This window comes from Amphiprion ocellaris, chromosome 19, assembly GCF_022539595.1.
Source record: "Amphiprion ocellaris isolate individual 3 ecotype Okinawa chromosome 19, ASM2253959v1, whole genome shotgun sequence".
NCBI lineage: Eukaryota > Metazoa > Chordata > Actinopteri > Pomacentridae > Amphiprion > Amphiprion ocellaris.
Window position 1 is genome coordinate 1,162,671 of NC_072784.1, and position 27,127 is coordinate 1,189,797.

General features: G+C 44.6%; 1 protein-coding gene across 11 annotated transcripts in view; it reads left to right on the forward strand.

Moving 5' to 3' along the window:
* The window catches only part of hoxb3a (homeobox B3a), an 87,077-nt gene that overhangs the window by 52,957 nt on the left and 6,993 nt on the right, over positions 1 to 27,127 (forward strand). For 3 of the 11 annotated variants that reach the window (XM_035947916.2, XM_035947915.2, XM_023269743.3), the window contains exons 3-4: positions 18,393 to 18,459; positions 25,102 to 25,799. In XM_035947916.2, the coding sequence (XP_035803809.2) occupies positions 25,223 to 25,799 (577 nt within the window). In that variant the 5' untranslated portion in view covers positions 18,393 to 18,459; positions 25,102 to 25,222. Of the gene's footprint in view, positions 1 to 2,836; positions 3,060 to 3,101; positions 3,186 to 8,601; positions 10,088 to 16,349; positions 17,139 to 17,212; positions 18,273 to 18,392; positions 18,460 to 21,756; positions 22,234 to 25,101; positions 25,800 to 27,127 lie in introns of those variants that run through there. The other 8 variants (XM_023269746.3, XM_023269748.3, XM_035947917.2 and 5 more) reach the window with 8 other exon arrangements.

Below are 27,127 nucleotides of genomic sequence, written 5' to 3' on the forward strand. Positions count from 1 at the left end.
AAGGAAACAATAATGCTGGAGTGCGCGGGTTCTACCGACCGGGGAAGTCTCCGGTGTAATCCCATAACGGAGGGAAGACCTCACGTCTCGCGCAGGAGAAGAATATATTTCAAAAACCGGTTGTGCGCGTGCTGCCGTCCTGAGACAGATTTACGAGCCGCAGTAAAAGGCGAGATGTCGGGGCTTGGTAAATCAATCTCCCCCTCTCTGCTGCTGTCTCTCTGCTTTCTCTCTCCCTCACACATCACCGTGGCCTCAGCGCAGCATACAACAACAACAACAACAACAACAACAACATAATAATAATAATAATAATAATAATAATAATAATAATAATAATAATGACTGGATTCTGCAGTGGTGCAATATTTAACCACTTAATCACGTCTTGGACACTTTAATTTTACGGCCATTCTCCATCTTAACAAAGAGACATTTTCAGTTTCTCTCCTTTTATTCAAAGCCTAGTTAATCATTAACAAGGTGGAAGAATCTACCTGTCCTAATCCATCACGGACCAAGAGACCCCCAAGATCCCCCCCATCACTCCACTTACTGCCTCTTAGCAGCTATTATTCTGCACTTAGCTGATAAATGTTGGAATAACCATTTTAATGTCTAGAATGGAATGAATCCTGCGGAGCTGCGTGATGCTGAATGTTTGCTTTTCTGTCAGTATCTGAATTATCAGCAGGTTAAAGATGTGAAGTTTTCCTCCTGTTGTTTTGGTTTCAAGATAATCGTGTATTAAATTGTTCAGGCATTCCTTTCTGTCTCCTTCTGTCTGATGGCTTCAGTTTACTCTCAGTTAAATCCTAATGCTTTAGCTGCACCGCTCTCGTTGTGTTTCTTCCTGGTTGCCTCCTCAGCCGTCAGAATTCGGATGTTCAGGCTCTTGAAACGGTTCTGCGTGGGGTAATAGCTTCGCATGTGGCTGTGCCAAGTTTCCAGAGCTGACTCGCGTTGCTGTTGTCAGGCCGGCCCAGGTCTCCGCTGCTACTTATCTTAGCTGTTGTTTCACACTGTGATTGCTGTAATTTATGGCCGTCATTAAAGACGCCATCATCACCACCGCAAATGTTTGATTTCAATCTTGTTGTGGGTAAAAATCTCAGGGAAGCGCCGCGGTGCTCGGAATGCAAGTTTAAAGGACTCCGTGTGCGTTTTTTTAAATCTGCGCATCAAAAAGGAGTCATAAATAAATGAGTGCCAATGTGCTGCTCTGATAATAGCTCCACAACCACATTTGTTTCGTTATTGCTAATTATTTTAGCAGTGCTGTGGGTTGTATTTACATTTATGTAGAGACAACAGCTCGAAACAAGCCAATATTTCTGCTTTTATCTAACCACAGAGGAGCTGTTGCGTCTTTTGTTCCCTTCTCTCTTCCTCTGGTGATTCTGGAATTAAATATAAAACTGGTTTAGTGTTGACGGATGAAAACTGTAGCAGCAAATGGTAAAAAGAGGAACCTCAGTATATTATGTACCTGAAGGATGGAGGAGCAGATTCAGATTTATTGGAGAGCCTCCTGCTCCTGTGAGGAGAAGCTGCGGCCCATTCTTTGACCTTGAAGTGTTTCTTGTTTGCTACTCAGCAGCTAGGTTAGCCCTGTTCCTGCCTCCCAGCCTCAACGCTCTTTTTTTTTTCTTCTTCTTCTTCACGTCTCGGGCTCCATTGTTGTGCTGGAGGCGACTGGAGCTGTGGCACCGTGCGCCAAAAGGATTCCATCGGTCTATTGTTGCTGCCCTACACGGCCTCACGGCGGGGGTTTTGTCTCTCCGTTGTTTCCTCGTCTGTTTCTCAGTCTCTCCTTCTATTTTCTCCTCGTCTTAGCATCTCTCTATTTCTACAATATCTCTCTTTTCTTCTTCTGCTACCTGCCCGATGTTCTTTCCTTATAAATAAACGAATTACAGCTCAGGAGAACTTACTAATGATAAAGTAAGCCGCGCGTTTGGACAATTTAGTCCAAATGAAATATTAAATTCCGATTCAAATTATCACATAAAGCTGAGGAGGAAAAGCCTGGCCTGCATTCTGTTTATTTTTTTTTTTTGAATTTCCTGCCACCTCATATTTCGATGCGCAGCGTGCATTTATAATTATTAAACAAACTATTTGGCGTGATTTGTTTCCACGCCGACGCGGTTGGAGGGAGTCTTTGAGGCTGTTAAATATTTAGTTTAGCTCCAGGACGCGCGCATAGCTCTGACACCGAGCGGGAGAAATAAACTCTGATGTGCAGGCACAATGAGAGATAAATTATTCCCGTGCTTTGCGCCGTCATCATCGAATATTTCCTATTGCTGGAAACAGATCCATTGAAATATAAGACAGGACAGAATAAGGAATCCCCCTTGTTCGGCCGACTGACGGCGAGCTGAGGAAGGGATGACAGTGAGGAATAACAAAGAAAGAGTCTGAGGCGTGCAGTCATTTTTAAAAAAACGAACATAGTCGGTGACAATCATCTTTTATCGGTCCCTCTGTGTGTGTGTCACGGGCCTACCCCTACTTTACCTTACTTTTATAGCACACACACATACACAGAAACACACAACACTTCAGCTGGAAAGTGAACACAACTACTCTGCTTTTGTTTTTATGTTCGTTTGGACTCTCTTACGCACGGCTCCGGATGGGTCCCACAAACGGAGAGGCGCACAGATACCCCCCCCCACTACCACCCCCAAGACACCCCCGCCCCGACCAACACGTCACGTGATTCATTAAATAATTAATGCAGAGGTTGCAGAACAGATATGTATTCGTCAGGAATAGAACGGTAAGACATGGTGCAGCTCCGGTGTGTGTTTTGTGCCTGACGTGGAAAATTCAACTGTCCTTTCAAAAAAAAAAAAAAATACAAGACCCCCTATAGCAGCGGAGAGAGGGGGGGAGAGAGAGAGAAAAAAGAGAGAGAGAGGGAGAGAAGGGGAGAAGAGAAGACACAGAAACGCCAACAGAGAGAGAGAGAGAGGAAGAGAAAAGAGAGAAGGAGGCTGCAATAAAACAAATTTGGACGGGTGTGCGTCTTGCGGGTCGTTGTGGACACCGTGAGTATTGCGGAAGGAAGGGGACTGCATGGGGGAAACCACTCTTCTTCTTCCTCATCTTCTACGCCGCTGCGCCGCCTTCGCCCGCATCCCTCTCAGTGAATCATAGGCTATTTTTACATCGTGGTAAATATGCCCAAAAAATACCCATCTTTCGCCGTGTTTTCTCATCGTGCATGTTGCTGTCGTGTTGTTTACACATCACCCCCCACCCATCATCATCAGCCATTGTTTATAGGCTGGAGCTGCGGCCGCTGCCTGCAGACCGGAGAGAGAGAGAGAGAGAGGGAGCAGAGCGATGCTAGCCGGTGGCTGTTTAGATTTTAAGACGCACTCGGATATTCTTCTCCATCTTTCTCCCATCACCTCCTGTCTGCCTCTACATCTCTCTCTATCTGCCTGACTCTCTGTCCATCCCTCCCTCTCCCTTCCTCTCTCTCTCCTCTTTTTTTCCTCCCAGCCAGCTACTTCTCTTGATTTATAGTGAGGCAGGGTGTCAGCGTGCGGCCGGGGCTGCCATTGTGTGTTTGTGAGGGAGTGCTGTTGTTTATGGCGCTGCCCGCGATAAATCATGTTTTCCTCCGCTGTGGGAAGACGGCGGGGAAAAATGACGGTCGATGGACCGATGATACACCGGAACGAGGAAGAAGAAGGCGAGGAGGGAGGAAGAGATCTCGCCTCGGCCGCCACTGGCTCCTCTTCCTCCTTCCTCTGTGTTCCGGCTCTGTTTCTCCTCCTTCTCTGCCCTCACTCACACCCCTCCGCTTTTTTTTCTTACACTTGATTATGACTCGGGGTGTTTTCTTTTTTCCCTACATCAGTATGACACCGGCTGGCTGTGGCTCTGGGTCTTGAATTACTGCGGCGACCAATTAACGGGAGATTTGTTTAAATTTGGCACACCGGGCACGCCTCGGCCGCCATGAAATCTCATAAAAGGAGCTGCCGGCCAGGAAAATCTCATCTACCTAGCCAGGAGGTGTGAATGAATCCAAGTAGCTCAGCCAGGGGAGTCAGGCTGGAGCTGTAAATGACGCCGGTTCGACTCCACGGCTTCTCAAGCACAATTAGGCCCCTGGTTTTAAGAGAAATGCAGTCATTGCTCTGCTTTCTGCACTGACTGAAGCTGTCCAGGGAGCACCAGCTTGGCTTTGGAATTCATACCGGCTTTATTTATGTCACCAAAACTCCCTGTGAATCCTCTGCTGTTGGCAGTTTTATTTAAAGGAGACCAGAGGTGCTTTAGTGCCGTCTAATTTCACTTTACGCACAAACTCAGACTTTGCACTGACACCGAGTTCATTTTTAGATGTTTTTTTTATTCCTCCTTCTCGCCGCCTGCATTTTCTTCCCAACGTGTTTTCTTTGGATGCCTGTTGGAATGGAGTTGGTCGCCATTATTCATGTCAGCACTCAGTGTCTCTGCCTTTGCTCAAATCCTTCACCGTGAATCAGACCTTCTTCTTTAAAAAAAATGTGGTGGCGAAAATAAGATGCAGAGATGGGAGTATTTCTCCCCCATTTAAAAAAATCTGCCTGTTCATATCCAAAACTATCTCGTATCAGATTCTGTTCCTCTACGGAAAGTCTAACGCAATCACTGGAGAAGACACTGTGGTTCCATTTTTAGCTTTTTCCCATTGCGAGTAGAGAAGCCAGTGGGGTGGAGGGAGGGAGGGAGGGGTGTGTGTGTGTGTGTGTGTGTGTGTGTGTGTGTGTGTGTGTGTGTGTGTGTGTGTGTGTGTGGGAGGGTAAACGTTGTTTCATCGGCTAACCTCATAACTCACTATAGTATGTGATGCTTGTTGTTTTGGTGTGAAGCCAGCTGGTAACACATGCAAAGTGCAATAATTACAAAGTGGCAGAGGAGGACCCTGAACGCAGCATTGGAGGGATTTATTGCAAACAAACAGCACAGGAGTGCAAGACAAACTCACAAGTATTATTATTATTATTATTATTGCATATTTATGAACAAAACTAGGGCTACATCTACTGCACTGATGGATGGATGGATGGATGGATGGATGGATGGATGGATGGAAGTGCTCCATTACAACTTACAATTACATTTCTAAGGCTGGACTCTCCCCCCTGCCTCCCCCCCCCCCCCATGTCTCCCCCTGCTCGGCCATCACTCCCAGTGTAAACCTTAGTGTAACCAAATTAGAGCGGCTCCGCGGCTTCCCATCCCATAATAATGGCAGTAGCAGCACGAGGCAGCGCTGTTCAGAATGTGTATTCCTGCTGTCCGCCGCCGTGTCAGAAACAATATCTCGCCTCATTTCTGTGGATGGAGAAGCAGAGATGGAAAAGAGGGGGGAGGTGGGTTGTGTGTGAGAGTGACATGATTTCTTTCCTCCTTTTTTCATTTATATATTTATATATTTCACCGGGTGGCTCCACTTCATATCTGATTTGGCTGAAATGGAAGCATTGGGGATGTGTTTCCAAACAGGAGGCAGGTCAGCGTGAGCAAATTAGTCAAATCACAAATTTTTAAAAAGTGCTGCATTAAAAATGAGTCACAGAGCGAAAGGCAACACGACAGCAGCAGCAGCGTTGGTTTATCTTATCTTATCCCAGGCATGTGTCCACTGCTAAGTGTGTTTTGTCTGGCGAGATAATTCCACATCAAACCCAACTGGAATAGTTCAAATATTTGAAACGGTGTTGAGAAATGATATCACTCCCTGTCTGACATCCATTCTAGCTGCTGGAGGAGAGTTTCAGCTCCTGTGAGGCCTCGATGCTCTCCAGTCTCTGGATCCACGCTAGTGCACTAGTTTTTATTCTATAATCCACATGTGAGGAGGCATGTCGGTTACTCGTGTGAAAAACTGAGCATTAACGTGCACGTTACTGAGCTGTGGCTTCTATTGTGGAGCCACAAACTGAAATAATTGAGGCTGGAATTAATGTTTAGCCCGAAAGCTGCTGCAGGACAAAGGCAGCATTATCAGGCCGTTGTGGTATCAGCAGAATGAAGGAGGCAGCTGGAGAGGAGAAAGAGGGCTATCTAGTCCATGTGTGCTGCTATATAGATTAAAATTGTTAGATTTTTGTTGAATCAGTAAACGGAATTGGCCTCTTGGCGAGATAGGCTATTTAAAGAAGCACCTTGTTGTTCTTAATCATCATTTTTACGCATTGAACTATTAAAATGTGGCGCCTCTCACATGTAAAAAAAATACATATTTAGTATCAGTACGACGTGTCTTTATGTCAAATATATTATAATCTGTCGATGTGATCGCTCTGCTTGTTTCCTGTGGCGCGTTTCTGGATCAAATACTTTAAAAAAAAAAAATATGGCTGATACGCACAAAACACGGACAATTTCGCTCGTTTTTACCAGCATCGTTTACAGCAAATGGTCAAAGACAAGGTCAGTGCAGACCCACGCGTCTCAAAGACACGCGTGGAAGCCAGTAGGCACGCGGACAAGGCTCCACACAACGCGCATCTTCCCACTCAGTGCTGAGACTGGCAGCCATATTGTCTGCTTCACTGTTCTTTTTCCCACGCAGAAAAGAGCTGGAATGCGCAAAGCGACCATTCGGATAAATGAGGCGGAAATGTCTTCGATTTCATTTAGAAAACTCCATATTATCATTTTAAGTGCATATTTAATTCAATATAAACCAGACTCAGAGATATAACGTTTTATATGAACATTATATTGTTATATTAGCAAAGTACAGACCTTGGACATGAGCAGCTACTTACAGAGCGCCTGATTCTTATTCTGAGACACTATGGAAAAGAAAAAAATGGTAAAAGTATGGCTGAATATAAAATGCAAGGATAGAAATAAAGCGCAATGTAATGTGAAATTAATATATCTTATAAAAGCAACATGTTTTTTTCATTAAAACGCCTTGTGTAATGTGGTCCAAACGTAAACGTGCAAATAAAAATAACGGCACAGTAAAAATAAAACAAAAAAAGAAAGAAATGTTTAAAAAACAAACAAAAAAAACATCAACAACAAAAAAACAACACAGCCTTTAAACAGTGTGAAAAAATCCAACGAACGAAATAGTACCCTGGAGTGGAACCAAAAATGTCTCCCACATCCATAAGCCTGGTGCTTAGTGCTGAAAGTCGCCTTCAGCTGCTAATAAAACGCCGCGGATTGATTCAAAATTAAGGGTTTTACGCGCGAAGCTTTAATAGTTGCTCGCAGACAAAAGTGGTTTAATTTTTTGGGGTGGAGTAAAGTGAAACGGGGGAGAAAAATAAAGAAAAAATGAAGCAATTAGGAGCATTGAGAGCGCTTGGAGCTCTGGATTCTTCGAAAACAGTCAAACATAAATCAGAGGTGCGCTCGGCCTCATAAATCTGCAGCCGCTGGACGTTAACGAGAGAAAGATTTAAGCGGTGTTAACAAAACGCGTTAGGACGCGCGTAAATCACCCCCACTGTTATTATTATTATTATTATTATTATTATTATTATTATTATTATTATTATTATTATTATTATTATTATTATTATCATTTAGCCTAACTTGCCATCATATCTCCTACAGGCTGTAGATCCAGTCTCGTGCGCCAGGTACTTCCCGGGCTCTTCCTCTCGCGGAGATGATTACCAGTTCGGAAATAAATCAATAAGAAGCCTTCGCGCTAATTTATAATCGTCTGCGCTCGGGCAGTGATTCAAAGCTGGTGAAAAATGAGCGGCTGAAACCGTATCCAGAGCCCCGGAGCTGCTCCTTTTTTTCCCTTCCTGCTCCTCCTCAATCCAAATTCAGGCAGGCCGGAGAGGCAGCATGCAGGAGAGCGATAAGAAGAGAGACCCGAGCAGGAAACACAAAGGAGGGGACCGGAGCCGAGCCTATTTCCCTCCTTCAGCGCTCTTTCTTTTTATCAAAGCGAGAACAAACTCAAAATACCAGCTTTGCTTTCGTGTAATTGAACCTCTTTCTCTCTCGCTCAGCCTCTCTCTCTTCCTCGCTTTATCTCCCTCAGTTTTTTTTTTTATTGTGTGAGTGTGCGCATGGTAGAGGGCATGTCTATACCGTGGGCAGATAACACAAATGCACACACAATCGCAAGGAGAGATAGAAGGAAATCAAAGCCAAGTGCATTTGCGTGAGATGAATTTCGTCTCAAAATGTTTGCAGTTAGGACAGAAATGCGCACAAAAACTACAAAATTAAAGTTTTAGAATCCAGGAAAATGACCCCAGATCCTACCTCTGGGTCACTCTGACAATAATTTAACTACAAAGCATATCCTCCAAATGCTTTCTGAGTATTTGTAGAGGCCTAATTGTGAAATTCTAACACAACTGCTCTGATTTTAGTTCCATTTCTGGTCACCATGTGAAGGTTTCATCAACATTTGATTACAGAAATGGTCAGTTTGGTTTCATCCACTGCCTGCAAAACAATTCGCTCAAAGTTTGTTTAGATTAATGTGTCTTTTTTTTTTTACCACATTCTATTTGAATAATGACCATTTCACAGTTTTGACTCTAATTCGACCAAATCGACCACTGAACGTGTAAACAAGCGGCGGAAACGTCTCCCCGTGTGAACGCGCAGGGTCAAATCACAGCGGACTCTCTGCTCTTCTTCCCCTCTTCTCAACCTCCTTCTCCCCTCTTCCTCTCCTCTGATCGCGCTCAGTTTGACGCCATGTAATAACCAACATCTGGCCTTGGCGCAGGCAGGACGGACAGGCAGGTCAAGCTGAAGCTCGCTAGCCCCCTGGCGCACCTCAACCACACTCCCCTATTGGACAGGAACAAGAACCAGAACCCCCCTCTCCCCCTCCCCGACTCCCTAGGTTCTCCCGGCCTGTCGAGCTGTCAGTCTGCAGCCCGGTTCAGGAACAGTTCACGGTGTCAATTCGTCCATAGCGCATCAGGAAAAGCCGAGAGGAGCCTAAAAGAGGCAGAGGTCCGAGGAGAGAGAGGAGACCGAAAAGGAGCGGGGCAGAGGCGGGCAACAAACGGGTTTTAGTGTTCCGCTGGTGGTCAGTGAAGCAGTTAAAATGTACAAAAGAAGAGCTATTTGAAAGATTATTGTAGAGTATTAAAATATCTTGGAGCTCAAGTGGCTTCTGGATTTTAAAATCTAAAATGTGTTGATCCTGAAGGGTTTCAGGTCAGCAAGGGGACTCCAAAACAGTGCGTGTTCTGGTGAGTTAGGCCACTGAACAGAAAGAGAGTCAGAGAGGAAGCCAGGAAAGAGAAAAAGAAGACCCTGAAGGGCCCAGGAGGACTGTGGCTTTCGCTTTAGGTGAACAGAGAGAGAAGACAGAGAAGAGGACGAAAGAAAGCGGTGGAGGCAGAGGAGGGGAGCCCAGGGAATACAGCGTCACGCTCAATCCAGGAAAGCTGTGGTTGCCTCATTCTGGACTCTCGGTCAGCGTGAGGCCCACCGTTAGCACCGGAGCCGGTTTAGAAGTGAGAGAGAAGGCTCGCAGGAGACAAAAGCGCGATCCCTGGCCGCGGTGCTGGCCAGGCACGCACCAGTCCGCTATACGGGGAATTCTGCAGCACAGGCGGAGGGGGGGTGAGCGCGCGCACACGGTGTGGTTTTTAGGCTAAAGTAGCACCGCGAGCCCCAGACCGAGCAGTCCCCGTCAGCTCGTGCGCCGTATGTAGGCTTTGATCGGTGGAGATTTATAGCGGAGCCGCTCAAGATTTATGTCTTCTCCCAACCCGGGCATGAAAGCACTTGGCGTCTTCTTTACGTTCTGTTACTGAGGCAGCTCTAATGGCTGCACCGGCGCTGCAATAACAGGCAACGGTACAGTTTAAACGCCGGGTTTAATTGGGATTTAGTGCCATTTTGGACGCGAGTACACGTCAGGAGAAAGCCAAACTCTTGGAGAGACCGCGCGTAATTACGCACTGGCAATCAGTGCAAAATACATCCAAGATTTTCCACAGTGGGATTCATCTTAACTGCAGCCGGTGTGTCCGTCCGTGTCCAAAGCAGACTGCATCCAGGGGACAAAAAAGAGCACCAGGAGGAGATCCAGCAGGAGAGACACGCCGAGAGAGAGCAGGTAAGGTCTGCCGGGATGCTTCTCGCTCAGTGTCCAGGTGTGTGTTCCCGAGGCGTCCCCATCCCACGCGCTCCGCCGCTCGACATGTCATTAATTATCTGTTGTGTGACCGTGGTCTCTCTCGCACTCAGAGGCATCCACGGGGTGTGCCTGCGTGCAAGCTCTATTGATAGCCCCAAACTTTTTTTTCCTCATCTCTCTGTGTGCGTGAAGGCAGCTGAAGACAGATGCCTCAGAATAGGTAACAGACAAGGGGGCGAAAAGGGCGCCACAGCACGCTCTCTGCCTCTCTGTGTCCTCATCTGAAAAGAAGTTTACCTGCAGCGTGAAGAGCTGGTTTGGACAGAGAGGTGTTGTGGTATGTGTGTGACAGAGAGAGAATGAGTCGTAGTGAATGGGGACCTGATGGCTAGGTGTAAAGAAAGAAGATGCATGTTGGCCACGCTGTGATTTATGATAGTGTGAAAAGATTGCTTACTCAAGAATCCGCCCCCCTCTCTTTCCTTTCCTCTCTCCTATCCACAAATTGTCATGTCCTTCCCTGCCCCCCAACACACAGCAAATGGACAAATGGTACTAGAAAAACAGACTTCTCCTCTAACCAGGTCTAAACCAAAACAAAGTGGTTATAAATAGATGTTTAATTACAAGTGCAACTGTTATAGGATTATTACAAACTGAAGCTTATTCTATAATGACTCTAATCCTGCTTTATTCTGACTAATGTGCTGAGTCTGTCCTTGTTGTAGCAGCCAGATGTAGCATTAGGTCCACTTAATGGGATATTTGAAGGATATGAAACCACCATAAGCAAAACAGGAACACAATCAAATTATGCTTGGGCTGAGGTGAGGAATTAATCTCCATAAAAATACAAAAAACATGCACAATAAATGTAGTTTTAACAACCACACAACAGGTCCTAATCCTCTTAAGTCCTTTGCTGTGAAAGAACCAGATTTCAAAGAGACTAAGTGTTACCTGAGATCAGGTGTACATCTGCAAACAGGGACAGGATTTAAGAAAAACTGAGGTCCTGAGTCCTGGATGAGGTGCTTTTCTTGTCTGCAGTGAATAATTATTTACAGACCTGTGCTAAAAATGGGGAAATTAACATAATTCTGCAAAAGTTACAAGCTTAAATATGAAGAAAACAGGTTCATATGTGCTGATCTTCACTTTAATTTAACTTTCTTGATCAATGTACTGATTATGTGATTTTCTTTAAACCATCAGAAAACACATTCTACTGCTTGTGGCCATATAAATCACAAGATCTGACATATGGCCTAAATTTCAAATTAGAAGTGAGCAGTCAGTTTCCTGATGTATTTGCTCACTTGATTTACACTGAAATATGAATTTAAACAGGTTTCTAAATGTCCCACATCCTCTGAAACACTGAGAACCTTTGTCCTCAGTGTTAGTTTCAATTTTAGCATGACTAACATGATTTCCCCCTAACTACAAGCTAGTGCTATTCAGTGGATTTATGATATATATGTGCCACCTTTGATGCTGATGTACCCAATTTAGAGGGAAAAATGCAAAAAAGAAAGATTTTTGATTGGATGAATAAAGCAAAAATTCATATTAATTAATTAAAAATGTTTATGAAATCATATCATCTTTGGAAATTAGAAGCTAACATGAATACGTAGGGCACAAATGCTTACTTTATGTCAATTCTCAACCCACAAATTACATCCTGAAACAATCTAAGACTAACATCATCGTTATTTTCCCCCTTTTCTTGTGAAATATTGAATCATTTTGCAACATCTGGGCACTGGAAAGTCATTCCATTTAAACAGTCTGAGAGGACAAAATGAAACCAAACTTAAAAACAAGTCACAAGAAGACATTCCATGATTTGAGAGGATCACAAGGTAAAAAATAGCTGGGACATCTGTGTGTGTGTGTGTGTCGTCTCCAGTAACTATCGGACAGCTCCTCTGGCAGCGTGCTTGACCTTGGTGGTTTCTGCTCACTTCCGGGTATAGAGACTTTAAAGTCACGAAAAACCCACAGCAACTCCAACACAGTCGTGATTTAATTGATTTTTTCATACATCACTGACAAACTATGGGCAAAACACCAATCAGAGTAAAATAGTGGGGGCAAGCACGCCTAACACTGTGGCAGTGTATAAAGGCTGACAGGTCTGGCCCGGATCCATGCAGCCGCTTTCTCCCGCTGTAACAGGCTTAATAGCAGGCCTGTCTGCTGCCGGGCCAAGTGGCCTGATTATATTACAATCACCGGCTTCTTTTTCTGATCCGTGTGTCATAAGAGGAGCATGTTGTTAGGAAATGGATACAGGCCTGTTGTAGTGGTACAGGTTGTTCAACACTCAGAGTAATGAGGCCTCAGAGCTATATAATAACAACTCAGGAAAATCCATTTTTAAGGCACTGCCAAACCACAGTTACTACAGACATGTATCACTGAGCACTCTGGTCTCCGGATGGATGGACACTGCGATGCAGGAAGTGATCTTTTGTGACCAACAGGCAGCCACAACGGCCGCATGTCCTAAAATTCAACATAGCCCTTCGATACACTGACTAAACCCCTGGAAAAGCATGGCCAAACAGGACAGCCAAACCCTGCACCCATCCTGCTGTAATCCCCAGGAATACATCAAAGCTGCATTTCATCCAGCATGAATAAATAAACTGTGCTAAATCGAGTTAAACGTTGATGCACCAAGGCTTTGAATCATCCTCCTGCAGCCATCTCATGCCAGTACTTTGGGCGTTCCACGGAGGATCCAGCACAGACTAGATTGCCTATAAAATCCACCATCAGCCGTGAGATATGACTGTGTGTTTAACTAAAGGGATCGCTGTATTTTTACACATGGAGACATTTGTTGAATGTGGCGCTCCTCAGAGGGAAGAGTAGCAGCAGATTGGAACTTCAAGTCATGAAAATGTTTCAGCTCAACACAATTTTACCAAAATAAAAACCATCAACACCGAGAGCTTAGCTTATGTGCAAACCAGACATCACCTGATTGGAATTTTACTGAATAATTTCTCTTAAATATTCACAGAATGATTCAACATTGCACACACAAAACAAATCACTGTTTTAAGAAGAAGTCCACCAACGTGTTGTGGTTTGTCTTTTTATGGTGTGTGCCAGCAGAGATTGATAACTGATGTTTGGACAGATGAACATCTAGAGTAAAAACGAAAATTTAGGATAAAACTAAAAGTATTTCAAATGCCTAATTATTTCACCATTTATCCCCAGTGTTGATAGGCTATTACTAATGATGTGTGGCTACTCATAGAGACAGGTGAATGCATCAGAGCCAAAGTAGGGCATTTTTCAGGTAATTTATTCAATCGGGAATCGCTTGAAATGCTTAATATCAGTCAAGCCCAAACCATTTCAGTCAGTTCTGGTGTTTACTTACTGTTTTGATGATGCAGACACAGTTAATGTGCTTTACTTTAAATATTATAAATTTCGGTGAAGTGCAGCAAAAGGCCTGATGACACACATGACACACACACACACACACACACACACACACACACACACACACACACACACACACACACATACACACACACACACACACACACACACACACACACACAGAGTCACATCCATCCCTGTTCATCCTCTGCCTGACAGACTTGGTGATGTTGGCACTTTTCATGGCCCAGAAGCAGAGAGGGCAATTTGACCCTCACACCACAACTCCCTCTAAAGCCCAGACCCACCATCCTCACTCCTTCTCCCCCCGCCTCCTCCCTCCCTCTCTCCCTCTCCTGACGTCAGGGCTTTCTTTGAGCTGGAGGTTAAAGATTAGCAACTCTGATAAAGATTAACTCTCTGTCAAAGGAAGGCGCTGATGACATGAGTTTCTGGTTGGGGACTGTTCGTGACACGAGGCCTGCAGCACCAGAGGAGGGCCAGAACTGCTGCAGATTACCGGCTCCAATTAGAAGATCAGGGGTAGTGTAATCTAGGAAAAATTCATGCAACTTGTTGTGATGGATTGTAGTTGATGACACTGTATTGTTCGGCTGATTTAAGCAACGAGCAATAGAAATTTGGTTGTTGATTTCATTAGAATGAGGTCAGACTTTTGGAAGAAGCCGACACACGTTCCTCCTTCAGTCTCCTTGTTAAGAACTCATCAAAGTAAAGCTCAGCCATCCCACTGAATTTAACAGCATTTTGTGAGCCCAGTAATTAGGAACAAATTAATCAAATACGACTTTCATACACAGGATGATGATGAGTCTTATTTATGTGTCTATAGCCAAGAGCAACAAACGCATACTAGAAGATCTGTTCACATTTCAGCAGCCTAAATGAAAAGAATGTCTTGTATACGTCAGCCTTCCACCCTGCTGTAGAACACATGTAAAGCTGCTCTGAGCTGTAGCTGTGAAATCTTTACAAACATGGCTGTACACAGACTGGTACTGGAATGAACAGGCTTCCACGTGGACTCAGGAACTCTAAATGGTCCTCATGAATGCCAGTTGGTTCGTCTTTCTGATAAAATGCCAACACTAAAGAATGAAATTTCCTCATGTCACAGCTTTTCCACATCGACATGCTTCACGCTTCATGGTTTTCAAAACACAGAAGTTGTTTGAAATGATTTTAACTTTCAGTGCTCTTAAACTTGTCCCTAACCGATAACAGAATGTGGGAAACAGTGTGAAGGCAGCGAATCGAAGCAGATGAAACATGTGAGGTGCTTTTCTCTGCAGCTTCTTTCTGTAGTGCATATCTGCCCTCTGAGAAATGGTGTTGAAACTAGTGTGTCATTCAGCCGGAGCAGGAGGGAGGAGATGAAATGTGTTGCAGGGCCGGGTTTGTCGTCGCTCGCCCATTTGGTGTGAGTGCGTCTGTTGTGCCGCTGATGATGCTGCATGGCCGTTCGACCTCATTACACTTCAAGGAACTCTTCAAATAGACTTGATGAAAATGTCTTTTTCAGTGCAAAGAGTGTGGATGCTGACAGTGGTGATGGCAGTGGGTGCTCTGGTGGGCCTAAAAGGTCAAAAGAACTACAGACTCTATCCCTAAAATGAAGAAAACAACTGGCAATTTTAAAACTTTAAACGTTTCTTCTTATTTATTAATAAACATTCAAGTTTATTTTGGATACATCAGTGTTAATCTGTGAAAATAACATTAATGGTTGAAGTTTTTTAATCTACAATAAGAAGAAAAAAGTCAAATATAAGTAAACTCCCATAGATAGTAAATGTTCAACCTTAAGTATTTAGTTTAAAGGGACTCCGCGGTTTTCTTACATGACTCGTCTTGGTTTTAGGGAAAGAGCCTAAACAGGGAGTCCAGCTTCTGGGGAAAGAAGTGTGATAAATCCTCCAACTTAATGAAACTCAAACCGCGAAGATCATTGGAAAAGAATGCAAGTGTTCATGAGCCCACTGACGCTGCAGAACACAACGTCAAATCCAGAAATCGGATACTTCTGGGGGGATGTGCTCAGCAGATAGGTTGTTTGAGGCCAGGGTGTTTTAAAGTTATTATTGCCTCTTTAAACCCCCAACCACCCCACCCACCCAATGCCGTTTTATTTAACTTAGTCTGAAACTGCTTCCCCAAAAGACAGAATCAACATTGGTCAAATTTAGAAAGACTTGAATGGAAACAAAAAGAATTATGGTTTGAATCTACAATTTATATGAAAGTTAAGGTTTATTTCCTCTGTATCTGCGTCTCAATACAGTTTAAGGATTAAAGCATCGAATGTTCCACCAAAATTGAATTGTGCTGATCTTGGCCAGTTGGTGGATCATTAAAGAAGTGAGTCATTGCTGCTCCGGGTCAGAGGTCACTGCTGGAGAGCTGTGCAGCAATATGTCACCATGTGAGGCTTCACTGGGAGTTTTCAGCTTCTGCCTTAGTAGCACTAAACACCCATACTAATACTGCAAGGTCTGGATTTGTGTGCAAGTTGTGTAGCAGTCGTCCTTAGTGTTTCTGTTGTGTTTGCATCTAAGGTCAAAGAAATAAAAGGACAAAGCGAGACGTGGCGGAAAACTTTTTAAGATCAAGAAAACCGGAAAAACACCTCAGCAGTCCTGATAAACATATAGAGGGCATGTGTACAAATGCTGTGAAAAGGTGTGTGCGTGTGTGTGTGTGTGTGTGTGTGTGTGTGTGTGTGTGTGTGTGTGTGTGTGTGGGCCGAGGAAGGCCGGTGACGGCACCACCAGACCAGGCAGAGATAAGAGCAGAGAGCAGCGATAAAGTTTGTTCAGAGCTCGAGACTTTGAGAAGAAGCTGCAGCAACAAGCAGCAAAGTCTGTCTGTCTGTAAAGAAAGTAGCTTTAAGATGCATTGACTTCCTTCAAAGCTGCACCTTTGTCTGAATCCTTTAACTCTGTTTCACGTTTTAACATATCAGTAAACAAAGCAGGAAAATGCAAATTCTCCACAGATTTTAGAGAAACTGAACATTAACTTACAATATAAAATGTAAAAAAAAAAAAAAAAACACCTTTATATGAGTAAATGTATACAGTGTCAGTTTGTGTTCCATCTCGTCTTCTCCCTGGAGTCTAAACCTGCTGTTCACTCACTTAATATGCATTCTATTAAATTATGCAGCAGCAGAGCCTTTGTTGCTCCCATGAACACCTACACTACATCACTGCTGCTGCTTCTCCATCATTTCCACCAAATTTTAACTCCATCCAACCTGGGAAAATCATTCATCTGCTTTCCTGTTTTCTTTGGAGTCCTGGTTCCATGTGAATCCCTCCTCTCTCCCTCATCCTCCTCTTCCTCTCTAAATTCTGGCTCATCAGCTGTTCTGGGGGCTCTGGAGGCGGCCTCCTCTCTTTGTCTCGGCCTATAGGCTAGCTGGCTAAAGCTAGTCGGCCCCTGCATCACTTTCTGGGCAACTTTAGACTAGTCCACTCCTGCTTAGTGGCTGCAAATTTCCGACTAACCCGCGGGGCTGAAGGGGGGGACGCAGGGAAGGAACAGCCCGACTGCTGCTGCCGCGATGGGGATGGACGGCAGCCAGAGCTGTGCGTGAGTGAGTGCACGGATGGAAACAATAAATAAGTTTATAGTAGCAGGAGTAGTAGTGGTGCTGCTGGTGTAGGCTGGTACGGGGAGGTCGGGGGATCCTTTGCTTTTGATTTATGTGTTTGGAGGAAGCTGTCAGGAGCAGAAACAGAAGCAGAGCTGGCCAGAGATTTGATTCCAGCGCTTTAATAATAACAGCCAGTATGCAACAACACGGACAGCGCTTTTCATCCTGTGGTCGTGGACGCTTTTATACAATCACACCAGCCGGCTTTACGCAGCGTTTAGCGCCGCATGCAGCTCTGGATGGATGAGTTTCTAGCCGGGAAGCTTCCTCCTGCTCCGGGTGCTCAGGCCGGCAGTAACCCTGGATGTTGTCCGGGATGAGCGGCTCCTCTCCGAATGATGCTCCACGTATTTATGGGCCGCGAGGATTAAACAGCTGTTCGCCTTCTGGGGGCCTTTTTTATTCCCTTTCATGACTTTTATGGAAGTTATTCTTGCTGTGATTATAGTGGATGTGTTCAGCTACGATGAGTAAAACGAGTTTATTACGTTTCAACTTTATAATAATCTATTTGGAAGAACCGGATCCAGGATTTAGACGCACCCCAGGCTTGTTCGATTGTGATTATTTGCTATTTTAAATGCTGATTTAATTTCCTTGTGTGTATTTAGTGGATTAATTTGTTAATTTATGATGCGAACGGCCAAAGCAGCTATTAGGATATTTCTGTATGCAAACAAGCGACGATTTATTATTTTTAAGCACTTTTTTGGGAATAATTCCTGTTATATTTGTACGTCCAGAATATTACTTTTAAATTATTTTGGGATAATTTTCCAGCATTTTCTGTCTCTCCCATTCCGGTTTGGAAGGGAGAGACACTTTTAATGTTAAATATCAACCACTGCTACAAGTGCAGATCAGAGATTACAACTGTTTTTTTTTTTTTTAAATAGACGGAAACATAGTAAATATAACAGGATGTGTAATATGATGAGCAGAATCAATAACACCTCGGATCCATTCCCACCCAGCCTTCATCCTTCCCGCTGCTCTTTTTGCTTTTATTCCGGGAATAATTTCAGGTCAGCAGTACCTGTCAGCGGTCCCAGCCGTTCGATTCCACTACAAGAGGTCTGTGCTCTGTATCGGATTTTACCGAGACCTTTTGGTTGCATATCTCATCTCTTTCTTTCCTATCTTTTTTCTCCCTCCCCTCTGTCTCTCCCCCCTTTCCCCCCATTCATCCTGCAGTTCTTAGGAGCTTTCTGGAAGCCGTTTGCGTCCATTAAAACATCAAGAAAAAAGAGGAAACCTTTCGGTGAGTCGGACTGTTTTACATTCCTCCTCCTGATGCATGTGCACGTTAGAAAGAGGCCTTCAGTCTGAGCATGGAAACCAAATTGAAGCTAAAATCTCCTCAGAGTGGGGTAATTTTTAAATCTTGCAGTATTACACAAAAAAAACATGCATGGTAATTCAAAATATATATTTTAAAGGAAAAATAAGACATTTGGCTTATGTTTTAAATTATTTGTGCAAAACTCCAGCAATTAGTGTTCGTATTTATTATCATTTATTATTATTATTATTTACAAGTATTTGCCTATTTTCGATGACGCCATGATGGCACAATTTCAGAACCACTTTTTGCAGCGTGCTGAGGTTACATGAATGTGGAAATTGTGCAGGAATGTTGGTGGTTTTGTTGTTGAAAATAGCCGGACGTTAGCAGGCCTGCAGCTGAACGCATGTGTGTGAGAGAGTGTGTGGGTGTGTGTGTGAGTGAGAGAGTGATGCAATATAATGTAATGACGCGTGCTAATATAATGTAATCCAGAGGTGTGAGGGGCAGAGTGATGGCCGCAGGTTATAGCCGTAGCAGGAAACATGAGGTCAGTTCATCACAGGACAGACAGTTATTAAAACAGCACTTTACAACTGCAGTAACGACACCGATGCTTACACTGCTGGTAGATATACATAACACAGCGATGGAACTAGCCCTGACAGCAGAACAAAGTAGGTCACAGTAGTCAGAGGAGGAAAAAAAAGGAAAAACAACATTACAATTAAGCATTCTTCATTTTTCAGAAGTCTGTTGGCATTTAGAGCAACAGTGTTTCCACATAGTAGAACCGTGCGTAAAATCTGTGCGTAAAATTTGATTTTAAAACCCCAGTCCGAGGAAATTCCTTGTAGTCATGCTGAGACTCCTACATGTCTAAGGTCCCAGAGGGGAAAGAAAAAAAAAGAAGAAAAAAATAGAAAGAGGATTTCCATAGCGCTTCAAGGCACGGAGTTTCAGTTGTGAAACCCAACACCCGTGACTGGATCCGAAACACCGACCGTCGATGCGCGTCTCCATCCAAGGAAAATAAAGAATAACTGCCATCCTTTACAAGCACCGGCGTGCTTTTACAAGTCAATACATACGTGTAATCCGCACTGCTTATTTCTCCACATGCACGTCTCTTCCCACAGTGGAAACAAGAAAGAACGACAGAGACAAAAAAAGCTGATTGTTGGTTTGGTTAATGAGTAATGAGGTATTTTAGCAGCAGCTAGCAGATCCTCAGTCCGCACAAAGACCGGTTAGAAGGGAAAAGTTGCAGACGGACACATTTCAGACTCCCACCTTCCACCTACACGGAGCTCATCCTCTCATTTCAGCAGCCCACAGCGAATGCTATCTGTTTTAAAGTTGGGCTGTTTACACACACACACACACACACACAAACACACACGCACACACACACACACACACACACACACACACACACACACACACACACACACACACACACACACACACACACACACACACACACACACACACACACAAGCTGCTGGGTGCGAGAGAACTCATAAATCTTACGTAGCCATAAACGACAGGGGTAGCGTCCTGAATAATAAAAATAGAGGGACGTGGGAGAGAGAGCTACCAGAGAAACAGAGAGAGAGAGAGAGGTGGGGTATGAAAACACTGGAAGACACCTTCATATTTTCATTTCCATTTCGCTCTATCCTCTCTGTGTCTCTTTCCTCCTGTTCTTGTCACTCTTCCTCGTTTTAAGCTCTTTCTTCAAATGTTGCTCTCTGCTCCTGGCTGCCTCCCCAGCGGGTAAAAGTCAAAGCACAAGGAGGAACACAGACTCTCTGCTAATACAGCTTTTTTTCTTCTTTAAAAGGATTACAAGTGGAGGCCTAATACTCCCTTTCAGCAGCCTCATGAGAGCAGCACATGCTCTTTTTATTTACAGTTTGTTGTTTTTATGTCTGTATCTTCCAACATGGCCTCTTTTTTGTTCATTTACTTTTTGCTGCGCAGAAGTAGAAGAAATGTTGGCATTTTAACAAAACATAGCTACACCTTTACTATCCAGCATCTCCTGGATATCCAGTAAAAGACAGATAAGGACATACCTTTCATTAAAAACTTTTTTAAACTTACAGAGAGAGTCAAAAATGGTAGAAAGACACAAAATCTGTAAATATATATACCCAAATTTTCTATCCGTACATAATAAGTTCATAACAGCCATGTATACAGCTACTAATGTAATAATATGGTACCATTTTTATTTATTAGACTTCCTCTTTTTAATTTTTCACGTTAGATGCAGTGTCTAGTACATTCCCATGGACTGTAAAGTAGTTTGATGTTAGTTATCAATCTAATTTGAAGTTACATGGTCAAAGTAAGGCTTAACTAATCTACTCAGCTAACAAGAAGTGGCTGTAAAATTAAACTTGTCTGATAATAATCCCGTTCAAACTGGGCCAACCTAAACATTTAATGCCTTATGTAAGGAGGTCGGTATGTAGAGGCCTATCTGCATATGGCCTGCTGTTTTAGATCAGCATTTTTAACGGGTTTTCCACAGATATATTCCTTAAATAATTTTAAGTTTGTGTTGCATGAAGTCACACCAAAGCTCACATGATGAATAAACCCAGAGGCTGTATAGTCTGTGTGAACACAACAACAACAGGGGGAAAAAAGTCCAAATTCAAAGACTTGATTCAGAACTGTGGAGACACGTGGAGAAGTGGCCTTTCTGGCTGCTCGCTGAGCCACACAGCTGCCTGCGTGTTTCTCTTCCAGCCAGAGAAATTAGCATAATCTGTGAGTGACGCTGACGCTCCTCTTTAATGAGGGAACCGTCGCGTCCTGAGAGTCGAGCCCCGTTATTTGGTCCGTTAGAGCCGCGAGAGGGTTGCTGATCCCCGGCAGCAACACCATGAGAACACCGGGGCTACTACTACAACTACTGCTACTACTATAGGTTACTGCTGCCGCTGCTAGCCGTGAGGTTTAAGTCCATCTACAGCCTTCCAGAGACCGAAGCGAGGCGGGAGCTCAGACCCAAAGACAGAGAGGAGGACGCGGAGGGAACAGAGGCAGGAGAGCCGGAGAGGGAAATAAAAGACCCAAAATGAGATGGGGTGACATTCTGCGGCTGCCTGGCTGACTGTCTGAGGGTCTGTGAGAGCGACAGAGGCTAAAAAGGAGAGAAACCCGAGGCCATTGTTGTCCTCCTCCTCCAGCAGCAGCAGCGGTGCAGGCAGCGCTGGGTGCTGGGGCGGAGGGCGGAGGGTGGAGGTGGAGGGCGGGTGGGGGGCAGCGAGCAGGCAGGCTCCCGGTAAGCTCGTTCAGCTCGTGCGCTAAGCTAGCCTGCCCGTGAGCCTATACCGAGCCCGTCGTACAGCGAGCCCCCCACCGACGCCTTGAATCTCCCCTCACCCGGCCAGCCAGCGGCTCCTCTCTCATCCGCTCCGGCCGTTCATGCCACACGGTACCCGGTGCGCGCAGCCCGGTCTGCCGCTGCTGCGGCTCCTGGAGGTGGTGTGGTGTTCGGGAAGAGCCGTGCTAGTCTCCAGACGGCACCGGAGGAGCAGCGGGGTTTGCGGAGAGGAGAAGAAGAGAGGAGGAGGAGGAGAGGAGCCGAACGGGAGAGAAAGCGGAGCGGATTTATTTAATTATTTAGCATTGTTATTGATTACCCCGGCGGACGTGCGCGAGGACTTATCGGTGATGCGGTGCTGCTGGGTCCGAGCCGGACTGGACCGGGACCGCCGGTGCTAAGGGAAGGTAAGGAGCCAGCTCACCGGCGGGCGGTGCAGGGCCAGCCGGCAGACAACAAACCGGAGATACATGCGGTGTTTGTGAACGGCTCAGTGATTTATGGCCCGTATGAATCGAATCCCGGTTCAAGAAGAGTTCACGCTTTAAGCTGCCGTAGCTACCCGCCACCAGCCGCCCCCCTTCCCCTTCTCCCTGCCGTCCATCTCTGTCCTCTTCCTGTCCTCTTTCTCTTCTGTCCATCCTCTATTTATTTACTAAGCAATGGCCGACCGTTCCTCTGTTATGGATCACCCACTTCTCCCTCTCGTGTTTTTTCCTCTGCTCCCACGGGCTTCCCTTTTATCAATTTGCCAATATGTGACATTTATTTTAATCCTCACTAAAATGTTTAGATCGTGGGTGTTTTTTTTTTATTTTATTCTATAACTTGGTGATTTCAGGCTGAATTGAGGCCACAGTGGAGATGATAGCAACCAGAGCAGTGATCAGTCCTTTATTGTTTCTACCCTCGGCTCTGTATAATTACCCCCCCCCCCCCCCCCCCCCCCCCCCTCTGTTAATGGGATAAGGAATACGTGGATTGTCCAAGTTAATGCATTCTCTCTCTGTCTCCCTGCGTGCATAGCTCTTCATGGCAGGCGCCATTTGTAATGTTATATCCCGGGATAAAACCCAGACACTGGACACCAAGGCCGACCTCTCCCTCTCCCTCTCCGTGTTGTTTTTGTTTGGGTGGCTGTTTCTCTGTCAGTGGAAGTGGATTATTCAGGGAGGCGTCTAGTAAAGTTGGTGATTGTATTAAGCTGCAGCCTACATGCCAGGGGCACAGACATTACGTGTCCCGTTTAATGGCCAAACAGCGATATGATTTAATAACATATTCCTCCTACACCCACTGCCACGGCCTCTCTCCCTCTCCTCGGGACTATTCCTCAGAGTAAATAATTAGGATTCCAGCTTGTCTAGCAGAAAGATAAATGGCTGACATGTGTGACGTGCTGAGAGCTGGAGTAAAGCTGCTCTGTCTGATCTGAAGCACAAAAAAATACGGTGATACATTTAAAAGAGGTTTAAAGGAGGATATTATATTATTTTAGCAAAATAATTCATAGTGGAACTGCTGAAAATTAATTTATTTGTTGTCTTTCTGCAGAAAACAAATGCCTCTTTTATGGCTTTTAAAAAATATTAACATCCACGAATAGAGGCAACATTTTTATTATTTTATTCATTTATTTAATTAGAATATGTATTGTAGCATGTGTTACAGGCGTTTCTAATGTGATTATAAACGAAAGACAACATGCTTTCACATTATTCTCAGTGTTTTTTGACTCAGGCCTGATATCTCTCCTTTTTTGTTATTTTGTTATTTTTTCTACATTTCTCCTCAACGAACTCGATCATAAAAAATCACAACGGAGCTCTAATTTCACGACATTAACGGAGCAGTAGTGGGGGCGACGTGATAACTGCGTGGGTGTGATTTTAACAGAGAAAATCAATCCTCGGTAGCAGTTTGAGTTTGGCTGAAGTGCAGCAGCTTTGAGACGTTTCTATCTCTGGAGCAGAATGAATGCCAGGTGCTCTCCAGCCTGACACCCGGCCTGTCCGGCCACAGGCCCACCCCACAACAGGCAGTCCACGGGGGCTTAACCTGCTGTGTTTTCCCTCTCTGGTCCCCTGAAGGGCCATGATAGAGCACCCTAATGGATCACTGAGTCGTGAAGCTTCTTCCTGCATTTCTTTCTTTTCTATCCATCCATCTATCTATGATTTGTCTCGACTATTTTGCGTAATTGTTATTTTTCCCACTCTTTATTGGTCCCACAATATTTTAAAAAAATAAAATGCACAAAATTCCCAACAAGTCACACATGGAGGTTTGATTTATAGCCTACATTTCACCTCGCCACTGTGATAGACCTCCATTAATAGCGCGCGTTTTTTTTCTTTCTTAATTAGGACTCCGTTTAGAAAATCTGCAAATGTTACCACCGTGCAATAATCTGCATTAACCACAGTTAAAAATACAGAATACAAAAATACAGTGAAAGGCCCGTTATTCAGCGGCAGCCATCGTGAGGAAGAGTGAGGTAACAGAAGGAAAACACTAAATCACACGTGGAAAGCAAAAGGCTGACAGAAGTAGGCTACCTACATCAGTCACAAAGGAAAACACGCACACACACACCTTCTACTGCCGCCATTACACAACAAAATGTCAGCTTCAATAACAGCACACGTTACGGAATAATGTTTTATTAGAAAACCATTAGAAAATATAATAAATTTGCAATTATAGTAATGCTTAAAACGCTTTAATATGACGTTTTATTTTAATGCCTAAATTCTGAGGTGAAGCAATCAATACTTGGAGTAAATGCTGAATACTGACAATAAATAACACAATAATAACAATAATAATTAAAAATAATAAATAATACAACTACAATAATCCCCACGTTGCTATTTATTAATATATATAATTATAATACTGATGATTATTGCTGTTGTTTGAATGAAGGTAATATTTATATGAAGATGTAGGAATAATAAGTGTGCATGCTTTGTGTGTGTGCGTGCTTTGTGTGTGTGTGTGTGTGTGTGTGTGTGTGTGTGTGTGTGTGTGTGTGTGTGTGTGTGTGTGTGTGTGTGTGTGTGTGTGTGTGCAGAGGGAACAGTTTGCCCTGCTCGTGCCCCCTCCACCAGAGCATCTGCAGGCTGTGCACTGGGAGGGGAGGGGGAGGAGGGTGAGGGTGGAGGGGTGAGGAAAGAAAAGCAGCGGTTTCTATTCATGTCATGGCGCCTTTCATTGCAGGAAGATGGATTTATCTCTCTCATTTCTTCATTCTGTCTCCGCTAACCTCTCAGGTCAGACTGCAGGGGAACGTTGGAGAGACACCGTCACGTGACCCCCGGTACCAAATGGTCTTCCGGCCGTGGCTCTCAACAAGGACCGGAGCACAAGCAGACGCCGCCACTTCTCTCAGAAATGCAGAAGACAACCTACTACGACAACTCCTCGACGCTTTTCGGTGGCTACTCGTCCTACCAGGTGCAGGGGGCGGCAGTGGCGGCCGCCAATGGCTTTGGGGGCTACGATGCCCCGGTCCCAGTGTCCCACCACCAGCCGGCCTTCCAGTCAGCCTCCCATCTGGACGTGGATTCGTACCAGCGCTCCGCCTGCTCCTTACAGTCGCTGGGCGGTAGCGGAGGCCACCAGCAGCAGCAGCTAGCCAAGACCAAGGAGCTGAACGGCAGCTGCATGCGGCCCAGCCTGCCTCCTGAGCACCACCCCGGCTCCCAGGTGTCCCCTCCACTGCCCCCCAACCCCAGCAACGGTAATACCGGGGCTCAGCAGCCGGGTGGCAGCGCTGGGGCCTCCTCAGTCTCCAAATCAGGCCCCAATAAGTCCTCCAATTCCTCCTCCTCTACATCATCCTCCACATCATCCTCCTCCTCACTGCCACCCAACCCAGCCCTGGCCAAGCAGATCTTCCCCTGGATGAAGGAGTGTCGGCAGGCGACAAAGCAGAAAAACTGTTCACCCAGCAACAACTCTGGCAACGGTGTGTTAGACTGCACCTGTCTCTGTCTGTCTGTCTGTCTGTCTGTCTGTCTGTCTGTCTGTCTGTCCCATGCATAGCACCACAGCAACAACACAGCCTCCCTCATTACTCCATCCCCTTCCTCCTTCATCCTCTCTCCTCATTAGCGTCTTTGTTCCTATTATCCCGCCTTCTCCTTCTCATCACCACATCCCTCTTTCCTCACCTCTCTTATCAACATCCTCTTTCCAGGCCCGAATCCCCAGAGAATGCAGAAGGCTGTTTTTAGGCTATTATGGCAAAGCAGGTTTCCACAGAAAAGGAAGAGACCACAGGCAACTATAGGCTGGGTCTTGTTGTTCTGTATCTGGTGTGTCAGTTTCTGCAGTCCAAGGTGATTTAATGACCTAAAATGGCTGTTAAATGAACTAATGTATTCACTGAAGCATTTAGCGTTGCTGTGAAGACAGAAAAGCCTTTACCTAAAGTCAAAACCAACTCACAAGTTATTTCATTTGAGTCTTTTGACTAATTAAAGACCATCAGTAGGGCTGATTTCCATTCTTTAGTTTTGGCAGCAAAATTGGTCAAAGGTCAGAGACAGGGCTGTCTAACAAATATGGAAAAACTTGCAAATAAAAATGTAAAAAGAAGGAAGAAATTTGTATTTTTAATAGTAAAGAAAATCCACATGGATACAAAAAAGGACAGTCAGGTATACGAATTAAATATGGGTGTTTGGATACAACAAATTAAGAACAAAAACACGTATTAAAATAAGGACTTCAACAGGATATTAGCGTAGCTTAGCATAAACTGTAACCAGGAGGAAACAGTTAGCCCGCTTCTATCTGCTGTTGCTGCAAAAAAGGTAAAAAAGTAATAGCTACCAGCACCTATAAGGTGACAAAACTAATTCATTCTATCTTCTTGTATTGAAACTGTACACATTCAGAGGTGCAGAAAGAGAAGCTTATGGATTTAGAGTTAACGCGCTGGAACGGCTGATTATGTTTTGTAGTGATTTCCTGGAATCAAGGGCGAGGTTGCCAAGTTCGGTACTATCATGCCTACACAGAGTCTGGTACTGGGAATTATTTTCTACAGATTGTATCTGGAAACCTGTGTTGAAGGCAGCAGCACTGCACAGAAGTAGAGTGGACGGATAAACTGCTGTCTGTGAAGACGACCAGTCACACCTTCTCCTTCAGTGGCTTTTATTTAACTGTTTGATGCATTGTAGAGCAATACTGAAGACATCAAAACTATAAAAGAACACATATGGAATTATGCTGTAAACAAAAAAGTGTTAGTCTTCAGTCTAAATAAATAAAAAGCTCTGAATGAGA